This window comes from Culex quinquefasciatus, chromosome 2, assembly GCF_015732765.1.
Source record: "Culex quinquefasciatus strain JHB chromosome 2, VPISU_Cqui_1.0_pri_paternal, whole genome shotgun sequence".
Lineage (NCBI taxonomy): Eukaryota > Metazoa > Arthropoda > Insecta > Diptera > Culicidae > Culex > Culex quinquefasciatus.
Window position 1 is genome coordinate 27,479,545 of NC_051862.1, and position 11,238 is coordinate 27,490,782.

Genomic DNA, 11,238 nt, shown 5'->3' on the forward strand with positions numbered 1-11,238 from the left:
TTTCAAAACCACCAATGCGAGATTTCATTACCGCCATTTTGGCCACCATCTTGGATTCAAAAATTCTGAATCACTTTAGAGAGTAGCTTAGGGGTCATGCTTAAGCTCGACAATCAAAAATAAGACAATGAAAAAAAATCGTGTTTCGATTATCCGAAGTGAAATTCGTCCGAGGCCTTCGTATTATCGAGTCTGGACTGTACTTAAAAAATGTTTTAATTTTTTAAATACGCATTAAGACTGACGAGTAGGAATATAACACAAAAAAAAATAATTTCCTTGAATTAAAACAATTTTTTTATTGAGATTTTTGTAATTTTATTACCACTTACTGTTTTGGGTTGCAATAACATATTCACTACGAAACTAGTTATGTTTAAACCACGTCGAAAATGATTATGCTTTTTTAATAGTCCCTTTCGCTTGCTTCTTGATTCGTGTGAATTTCTATCAATTCAGTTCGTTTGTCTTTTATTTTTTATCTTTTATATTTGTAAACGGCTGCTTTTATGTACTTGTTCGAAAACAAGAAAGCGAAAAACTGCGAAATATTATCTATTACATTTTTTTTTGCATAGCCTAGCCTAGCTCCAAAGATTTTACAGTTTTGTTCGAGATGGTTCTATAAGCGTAAACCCAAACGGCGTGCCACTTTTTTTGCTGCTGTTTTTGCAGTTTTGTCAGTATTGTATAATATTGTGTTCGGCTATAATACATTCCTTTTGTGGGTTTAGTATTTCGTTTGATTATTGTTTGATGTTTTTCTGCTTAGATTCGCACCAATTTTATTTTCCGTACGAATAATTTATTTAGCTTATTTTTTTACAGGTAGGTTCTACAACACATTAAAGGATATAAAAATATTGTTTAGGATAAATTACAGATAATAACAGAAGAAAGTAAAGAGTTGATGAAATCCCTGCTTAACCCTTCAGCTTAGACACGATAATGCCGGTGACTATCACGCCCAGCACGATGGCGATGATGAGCAGGATGAGGACCTTGCGGCGGTACCGGTTCTGGTACTCAGCGGCCTTGGCCAGCTCCGTCGCGCCCGACTCCACGTTCGACACGGTGTGCTCGATCGTGTTCTCGATGGTGTCTACGACGGGAAACGATTTAAGATATTCTTGTTGGTTAGGGATGTTGCGGGGACTACTCACCGATGACCTCGGCCTGCTGGTTGGTGATACTGCTGAGTTCCTTCATGATCTGGTTCACGTCCAGCACGTCGGCCTCGATCTGGCGAAAGCGTTGCTCCCGTTCGAGCAGCATGTCCTGCTCAAACTGGAGACTTTGGGCAGCGGCTTGCTGCTGGCGTTGGAGCAGCTGGTCCTGCTGGTTGCCCTCGCTGAACGAGTCCCGGTTGATGTCGTCCTGCTGGGAGGCACTCACCAAGAAGACTTGCTTCATTTTCGCCGCGATGACCTGCAAGAAATGGGTTCAGTAGCTGCTGGAGCAGAGTTGCTTGACCATTCGTTACCTGTTGACTCTTCGAGTACATCTGCACCACGTGGGTAAAGTCCGACGTGAGCTTCTCGACCTGCAACTTCTGCTGCTTGTCGCCCCTCCGAACGACCACCGTTAACCGTTGCAAGTCCTTGCTGGTGGTCGCGACCCTCTGATTCGTGCCAGCTTGCAGGTCATGCCTAAAATTGAACAAACCATCAAGACCTTCAACTCCAACCCACCCCAACCCCCCAACTTACACCTTATCCCGCAGCGTCTGGTTGTCCTTGGCGGTCCCAATGGTCCGATTGGCCTTCTCCAGAAACTGCCAGCTCTGCTTCACGAAGATTGTGTTCGCGGCGATCGATTCGCTCAGCGAGATGAACTCGGTCGGGCTAAAGCCGCCAAAGTTGTTGCTGGAATCGGCCATGCCGACGCTGCTGCTACTCGTGGCACCGTAATCGCGTGGTCCACTCCCAGATCCGGTGCGGGACAGGCCCGTTCCCTCGCGTGACATGTGTTGGTGATCGTTCCCCTACAGGAGCCGCTGCTGCTAATAACGGTTAGAGACGACCGTGAAATCGAGACTGAGAGTTGAGATTGAAGGAATTTTGTGACATAATTCTAATCGCGGAAGCTGCAGGAATTTCTAAGACGTGATAGCTTTTTGACTTGGGATGAGCGTTTTTTAAGTACCCCGTCGTCTCAATGGGTGCTGATAAGACGCCGCCGAGACCAGTTGAATGAATGGGTTTACTCAACAGAAATGTAGTTAGTTGCATTGGAATGAAAGCGTGAGATTAAAATGAAAGTATTTTTAGAGATAAAGTGTGTGTTAGTCAGGAGATAAAAGACGGCGCTGTTTTGAGTCTGTCGTTTATGGCTGAGAAAAAAATGGATTTCAAGTTTTGATTTTAACTCAAAATACAATCAAACAACAAATTACACATAAAATTTATTATTAGAAATTATCCCTACAAATAATGCAGCTTTACATGCAATGATATGAAATCATAACTTCAATTTGAATGAAAAATCTTATATTTAGATGACTTTCTACTTTGCATTTACAGATTTTACATTACTTTTACAGAATCAAACCATTTACGATTTTATGTTTACGATTTTAAGGGCAAACAGTTTTTAAAAAGTTTAACAGAAATCAACCAATAACAATAAAAAAATAAACTTGAATTTTAATAATATTCTTTCTGAAACTCTTGATTAATTCTAACGTGTATTTTTATGTTAATCTAATTATCCAAATATCTAAAAAAATATTTAAAAAAAACATTTTGTTTAAACGTTTTTTTTATCTTTTCCATTGTGTAAACAATCAAAACAGTGTTTTGTTTTATAAAAAGTGTGAAAAAACGTTATAAAATGTATGAAATGACCAAAATGACCAAAATGACCAAAACGACCAAAAAGTCCAAAATGACCAAAATGACCGAAATGACCAAAACGACCGAAATGACCAAAATGACCAAAATGAGCAAAATGACCAAAATGACCAAAAAGACCAAAAAGACCAAAATGACCAAAATGACCAAAATGACCAACATCACCAAAATGACCAAAATGACCAAACAACCAAAATGACCGAATGACCCAAATGACAAAATTGTCAAAATGACCAAAAATTACCGAAATGACCGAATTGACCGAAATGACCAAATTGTTAAAATGACCGAAATGACCAAAATGACCAAATTGACCAAAATGACCGAAATTACCAAAATGACCAAAATAACCGAATTGACCAAAATTACCAAAATGAGCAAAATGACCGAAATGACCAAAATGAGCAAGATGCTCAAAATGACCAAAATGACCAAAATGACCAAAATGACCGAAATGGCCGAAATGACCAAAATTACCGAACTGACCAAAACAACCAAAATGACCCAAATGACCAAATTGTCAAAATGACCAAAAATTACCGAAATGACCAAATTGTTAAAATGACCGAAATGACCAAAATGACCAAAAATTACCGAAATTACCAAAATGACCAAAATTACCGAATTGACCGAAATGAGCAAAATTACCAAAATGAGCAAAATGACCAAAATGACCAAAATGAGCAAAATCACCAAAATGACCAAAATTCCCGAAATGACCAAAATGACCAAATTGACCGAATTGGTCGAATAGACCGAAATGAGCAAAATGACCCAAATGACCAAATTGTCAAAATGACCAAAATTACCGAAATACCCGAATTGACCGAAATGACCAAATTGATAAAATGACCGAATTGACCAAAATTTCCAAATTGACCAAAATGACCGAAAGTACCAAAAGGACCAAAATGACCGAAATGGCCGAATTGACCGAAATGACCAAAATTACCAAAATTACCGAACTGACCAAAACAACCAAAATGACCCAAATGACCAAATTGTCAAAATGACCAAAAATTACCGAATTGACCAAAATTACCGAAATTACCGAATTGACCGAAATGACCAAATTGTTAAAATGACCAAAATGACCAAAATTACCGAATTGACCGAAATGAGCAAATTTACCAAAATGAGCAAAATTACCAAAATGACCAAAATGAGCAAAATCACCAAAATGACCAAATTGACCGAAATGACCAAAATGACCGAAATGGCCGAATAGACCGAAATGAGCAAAATGACCAAATTGTCAAAATGACCGAAATGACTAAAATGACCAAAATGACCGAAATGACTGAAATGAGCAAAATTACCAAAATTATCAAAATGATCAAAATGACCGAAATGAGAAAAATTACCGAAATGACCAAAATGCCTTAAATGACCAAAATTACCAAAATGACCGAAATGAGCAAAATGGCCAAAATGACTAAAATGATCAAAATGACCGAATTGGCCAAAATGATCAAAATGACCAAAATTAAGCGTTTACTGACATCAACTTCAAAAATGCCGTTTTTTCTGATGACTTTATTTTTGGACTTATTTGTTGGGCTTTGAAAACTTAATATTTAAGAAATAATCGATCATGGGAACAATCTAAAAAATGGAAAAGCTGCATACACCGCAAAAAATCCGATGGTAAAATCGCATGCAAAAGCACAAACACAAAAAAGTTACAACCGATGTGATTCGAACTCAGCACCAACACCACTCTTGCACTTAAAAAAACCAGATGGCAGCACGATGTAACGCCACGTCCCTATGCACATCACCTTCGTCAAAATAATGTACTATGTACAATTTTTGTAAACACAAAAAAATTGCAACCAATGGGATTCGAACTCAGCACCTACAGTAAAGACTGGCGCCTTAGCCCGCTCGGCCATCAGAACGATGAAGAACGAACAGGATAAACGCAGATATGAGCATGACGTTTCGGTCAAGTATTTCTCATCAATACCTTTTACTTTTTTTTACCTTTTAATATGAAAGATACAGATTTTCGAAAATTTACCTTCCATTAATGCCAAATTAAGTGTGCCGAGAAAAACTCGTTTTAGTATTTGTCACCAAATCTCCGTCAAGGGAATTTCCCATAGGGACTTGGCGTTACATCGTGCTGCCTTCTGGGTTTTTTTAAGTGCAAGAGTGGAAAAGTGTTGAGTCATCGTCTAAAAATAGAAGCGTCTTATCTCGTCCAGCAAAATAAAGTCGATAAAGTAGTCGGTTGCGATGGAGAAAAAATAGAAAACGTGGTCTAATAATAGCGACGCCACCCCCCTATAAGAGTGGCATAAATTTGCCTCTGTTACTGCACTTCCCAAACACAGATGGGAAAATTAATTGAAAAAATCAAAATAATTCTAGATTACTTTTTCAAAACAACCAATGCGCCATGGGTTTCCTTTTATTTAAGCTGTAATTCATGATCAAAGTGCTGATAGGCCGATAATAGAAATAGGCTGAGAAAGGGTTTAGTTCCCCTACCTAAATAAGATAATAAAAGCATGTTTTCGATAGATGAAAATTGACTTAAATTGGGTCCTAAAATGAAGCGTAGATTGCTGATATTATGTTTTACAGCGATAAAGCTTTTTTTTTCTGAGTACATTGAACCGTACAGCCACAAAGAGTTTAAAATAGATTTTTAAATCAATTTTGAAAAATTAACCCGCGTTCCTTCTTGACAGAAAAGTTTCTACTTGACAGCTCGTTCCAGGGGACCATAGTTGATCCATCGAAAAAATGTTGTCTTGTCATTATTTTTTGCATTAAAATGAAAAAAGTGATCAGAAATGGTTTTTAATCGTGCGATTTACCGTTGTACATAAAAATTTACGTATGGCTTTAGTACCCAATTGGAAAAATCACAGTTTACAAAAGAAATAATTTGGGATATGTACAAATGGTAAAATTTTATTATTAGGTTTATCTTTTTCACTCTAGGTTATTAACTCAATTCAACTTAACTCTCAGAACATGAACATAATTGGAAGGCACGGCTTAAACATAAACGTCGCAACAGCAAAGCCATACAATGTCATATCTCAAGGATAAGTACGAAGTGCGTAAAAGTGTGTAACTTAATACGCCGCAAAGCTTTCCAAGTCTTCGGTTAAGTCAAAATTAATTTTAAATTAAAAATGCCGAAACCACCGACCATCACATGCATTAAACTAAATTGCATAGCAAATGTAACGCTGATAAATATTGTTGTTTCCTGTGCAAATTTACATCGAACAACAATGACTCAGACTTCGACTACGCCAAATATGTCATCGAGCGACTTAAAACCTCAAAAAACTCCACTTACCTGTTTCAAATCCGCACTTGTAAGGTATCACTGGATAGCCCGTCCCTTGATCTTCACGAAATGCACAAGAAATTACACTTTTGACGCCTAAATTAGCCGAAAAGCGCGTCGATTGAGTCCGCCCCAAAGCAATCACTTTGTCTCTCGGGCTCTGGATTTTGTGTCAGAAATTCAAGTCAAAATACATCAGTCGTCACTGCTGCTAGTGTCGGGGGTGGCACGTGAAGCAAACAAGAGGGGTGGGTGGTGGCGAGGGAAAGACAGTCGACGTCGGTTGTCTCGCTCGGTTTTTGTGTTTACTTACACGGTTTGTTTTTGTTTTGCTTTCGAGGGCAGTGAGATCAGCTGGAGTAGATTTTTTTTTCAAGCCATTTTAGATTTTTTTTTAAAAATTATTAAGCTTTTTTTTATTGTGCTAAGGTTACATTTCACAAACTTTTATAAAAAAATATTTAGGTTAAAGTCAACTACATAAACATTTCAGTTTAGTTTCACTTAGGATATTTTCTTATTGAACAAGGGGAGGGTCACTATTTTTATGAAACATTTAATTCGATTGGTCGAAAAATACATTTTCCAGCAACTCTGCCAAACCGAATACATAAACGAATGAAACAGAAAGATAACAGTTGAAGAAGAAAGAGTGAAAGAAACAAAAAGTTTATCGTCAGCTGATTTTTCGAACTGCCACTTCTGGGAAACGTCAAAGTGACAGTTCGAAATTCGAAAACAAAACAAATCCGCTTGTTTTGGTTTTATTCCCCGCAAACACAAACATGAAGTGCTTCGTTCCGTCGTGTGGAATCGACTTCCACAAGCGGAATCTGTGCGCGGACGGACTGGTGTCCAAGCACCGCTTCCCGCGGGATCCGGAACGCCGGCTCAAGTGGCTCGATGCCATCCCGAACGTGGGTCACCTCGACCCGGAGACGATAAATTACGAAACGGTGCGGCTCTGTTCGAAGCACTTCCACCGGGATAGCTTCACCATCACGGACAACAAGCGGGAACTGCTGGCCAGTGCGGTTCCGGCTATCTTCGTGGACAGGTAAATTTACTTGATTGTAAAACTTACATACATTTCAATTTCTGTTAATTATTCCAGTGTTTGCGACACCCCGTACTATCAGGAATTTTACGTAATTTCCGATGGGAAGGTTGAAGTCGCCCAACCTAGCGAGCAGCTGTACTACCAAGACCCACCACCCGAAGTCAAGCGGCAGCGGTTGCGTGAAAAGACCCGCAAAAGGTCCATCCGGTACGCCGGTGATATTGATATGTCCACCCTGACCTCGCACGAGGCGGTCATAATGGTCCCGAAGCTGGTGGCAAAGCTGGAAAAGGCCAACAAAACGATCCGGGCTCTGCGGTCCGCGAACCGACGGTTGCGTGAAAAGATGACGAGGGTCGAGCAGCTCATCGATAACAAGTTCCAGCAGAGCGTCGAGAAGGACAAGTCTTCGGGAGCGCCGGCCAAGACCAAAGAGCCGGGTTCGGTTGTGAGAATTGAAATCACACCGGCCGGAGCGGGTGAGACCAACGAGGAGATTACTTTTACCGACGACGATGATGATTTCATCGAGGAGGGGGAAGAGTGTGTGGTGGAGTACGAGGAAACCGTGTAGAGATAAGTTTTGGAGGAAAATGCGTTGATTTGAATTAAATTACCTAAGATATCTAAACAAACATTGAGTTACTTTGTGCTGATAAAACATTGTAAGTCTGAATAAAATTAAATGAAACAATTAAACGCAGATTAAAATTTCTTTAAACAAACTACTAACAGATATTTTTGCAAACTAATAAAATTGTGATGAAAATGCATATGGGTGTAATGACAAAATCGATTTTCCAGCACACCAATTTTACAGATACTTTTGGGGTCCTAAACAACTTCCCAATGTTTGGGAACGATTGACTTAGTCCTCATTTTGCTCAAAGCGATTCAATTTTCTATGGGAATTTGTAAAGGCACGGTGATTTTTTTCGTGTTTTCATATCAATTTCTAAGCTACCTGGACAAGACGATTATCACTTATACATGACGAAGTCCAGTCTGCAACCCTTAGCGATCACCATCTCCAGGCGAATGCGAAATGCACGGTGTATTTTTTCGAGAACATTAGGATAAAACATCGGGATGTTTGATATTTTGCACCGTGAAAGAAGGGCTCTTTACCGACATTTCGCGGAGTATACCAAAATCCCGTTTTTTCGATTTTATGGGACATTTCTTCAGAAAAGTTGCTGTAAATCGGTACATTTATGTTGATATCACTCAAATTTCTTATAATTATGCCTTGGGAGACTCTAATTAAACATATTTGATCAATATTTGACATCCTGTAATAAGTTTTTGAACTAAATTTACTGCTTTCTTTGAAATTACCTCAAAATCCGAGCTGAAAACCCCAATATGAATATCAATCTTTTCTTTGTACAGTACAGACTCGATTATCCGAAGACCTTGGCAAAATTCACTTCGGATAATCGAAAGTTCAGATCACAAAAAAAAATGTTTTTTGGATGTCTTATTTTTGATTGTTGGACCTTCGTATGATTCCTAAACTACTCTAAGGTGATCTATAATTTTTGAATCCAAGATGGCGGCCAAAAGAGCGGTGACAAAATATAGTATCAGTTTTGGTTCAATATAAGCAGAGATAACATTCTGCAAAAAATATTGGTTAAATTTTAAATCCTTGTCACATGAAATCAATAAATTAATAAAATATATAAATATATTTTTTTCTCATTCAACTTCTCATCTCAATTTGTGTATTCAAAAGAGCTGGATACACTATAAACGCAAAACATCAATGTTTACTGATTAACTCGCACTCACTTCCTTCTTTTTCCGATGACACCATAAATCAGTTCGTGTGCCCATTTTCCGCTCACCTCATAAAACGTGAATCGTTTTCTGCGCAAAAGGTTGATTTCAAGTGCCACCCGCGCCATCCACATCAACATCGCGCCGCCGATGACCTTCCATAACTCGACTCGATCATCTCGCACTCGGACCTCTCCCTTCACAAACTGGCTTACTCACGTCTTGCTTTGGTCCAGCATCTTTGGCCCCGAAATAGGTCACACGTTGGACGGCGCTGGATTGGCAAAGGTTTATTTTTGGTTTGCTGGTCTTTGTCGCGGTCGCGAGCAAACGAACTCCATGGAGGATGGATTTTGTTGCTTTTAGCAGGACTGCTGTCCAAATAAATTAATGTTTGGGTTTTATTAGTTCAAAACAATCTGTGAGAATTAAACCGCCAGCCTTTTTTCACGAATAATAACAATCTTTGCTAATATATCAGCATGTTTTAATTTTTCATAATTTTGAATATTAGTTTTCTACAGTTTCAAAGTAAAAATTACAGAAAATGAATTATACATCTCCTGGAAAACGCATATTCTGATAACAGAAAATATTTTTTAATTTTTTTCAATTATAAAAAAAAGTTTATTAATTGACACGTTTATCCCTTTTTTGTTAAGAATAAACGTTTAGATATAATTTGAACCATTAAATGTTCAAAACCCAACTCAATTCAAGACATGGAACTAGGGCGTCCAATTTTCCCGGGTTCTGAATTTTCCGGGAAACGGGAAAAATATATTTGGAATCCCGGGAATTCCCGGGATCCCGGGAAATTTTGAAACAGTCATAAAATCTTTGTTTTCATTATATTTGATATGATTTTCAAGCCTAAAATCATAGAATAAGCTAAATGATATTATTTGGAGATAATGTACACTTCAATCTAAACAAGGAAGACAGTTTTTAAATAGCTTAAAAGAAATTGAAAATGCATTTTGTTTGTTCTATTGTGCTTTGGATGTTTCTTTTATAAATTTTGTTAGGATACGTGACTAGAAAACATTGATTTTTTTTATTTTTGATGTCTGAAACAAACAAAAAGCGACAACTAATAACATATGTTACAAATTATCTGTAAATTACTAAAAGTTACTGAAGCATGGACAACCGATAACACCCCCCCCCCCCCACACACACACTAAAATGTCCACGTGGTTTATGGATGATCCATTTGACACATTTGACCTAATTTGCCCCAGATTCTGGTGCATGATTAAAAAAATGAAAGTCTTAAATATACGTAAAAAAAATTGAAAGTGTTTCAAAATGCATTTTACACTTGTTCAGTTTTTTTGCAATCATAAGAGTTTTTTAAATGTTTGATTTTATAAAAACAAACATTTTAGTAAAAAAAATTGGAAATTTTCAAAAATTCAACAGTTTTTAATAAACCCAAATGTACTCAAAATGTTTCTAAACGCAGGGGAATACATTTAAAATTGATTTCAGTTGATTGCACTTCAATTCAAATTGAAATTTGCTCTTTTATTTTTTTCACCCCTGATTTTTAGAACCACAATATCACAAAAATTACAAACACTTTTAAAAATCTTTGTACCAGGCTGAGAATTCAACTTGCCATCTATTTCCACAGCCAAATCTTAATTTCAAGACCAAAATAATCTTTTTTTTTCAATTTCGGGAATTTCCGGGATAAATTATAAAAAATCCCGGGGTTCGGGATTTCCCGGTTGAAAATTAAAATGACTTGTTGTGCTTCGAATCTCGGACACTGATAAAAGCTGATTCAAAATCCGGACACTTTTGCTTCGAATTGCGGACACTCGATTTTGCTAATGAATCGCACAAATTTGGACTGAAATGTTAGTGAATGGCATTCTTTAGGTCTCAAATAAGCTGTTAACTTCAAAACAATCGATATTTTATATAAAAATTTGCTTGAATTTAAGGAAATCAAAACCATAAATTTCTGCTTTGCCTTCCCGGTGCTTCGGACGCCTATGAAATATTTCACTTGAAATGTTTCGCAATCGGTAATCTTATAATTTTATTTTATTTAATTGTTTTCACATTAACTACAGCGTTCAAACAAACTTTTAATGAAAATTGATGTTAGAATTCATCAAATAACCTATTTTTGACATTTATAATACGAATTTATATCCAAATAATTGCTAAAACAAGATGAGGTTTCCGGGTTTCGAAGCGTCCGGGAATTCGAACCA

General features: G+C 37.5%; 2 protein-coding genes across 4 annotated transcripts; one reads left to right on the plus strand and one right to left on the minus strand.

The window, feature by feature from the left end:
• Positions 1 to 293: 293 nt before the first annotated feature.
• LOC6048571 (syntaxin-7) lies at positions 294 to 6,354 on the minus strand. Of its 3 annotated transcripts, none has more exons than XM_001865435.2 (5): positions 6,175 to 6,354; positions 1,710 to 1,999; positions 1,484 to 1,649; positions 1,164 to 1,428; positions 294 to 1,102 (listed from the first exon to the last, which is right to left on the minus strand). In XM_001865435.2, exons 2-5 carry the CDS (start codon positions 1,964 to 1,966, stop codon positions 924 to 926), a joined length of 867 nt encoding a protein of 288 aa, XP_001865470.2. In that variant the 5' UTR covers positions 1,967 to 1,999; positions 6,175 to 6,354; the 3' UTR covers positions 294 to 923. The 3 variants fall into 3 exon arrangements, with proteins under 3 accessions (XP_001865470.2, XP_038112054.1, XP_038112055.1); XM_038256126.1 differs by having other exon boundaries at positions 1,710 to 2,002; XM_038256127.1 differs by having other exon boundaries at positions 1,710 to 2,036.
• A 541-nt stretch (positions 6,355 to 6,895) lies between these two features.
• Positions 6,896 to 7,924, plus strand: LOC119767944. Its single transcript, XM_038258002.1, has 2 exons — positions 6,896 to 7,222; positions 7,280 to 7,924. The coding sequence occupies exons 1-2, from the start codon at positions 6,951 to 6,953 to the stop codon at positions 7,797 to 7,799; spliced, it is 792 nt and encodes a 263-aa protein (XP_038113930.1). The 5' UTR covers positions 6,896 to 6,950; the 3' UTR covers positions 7,800 to 7,924.
• Positions 7,925 to 11,238: the final 3,314 nt, after the last annotated feature.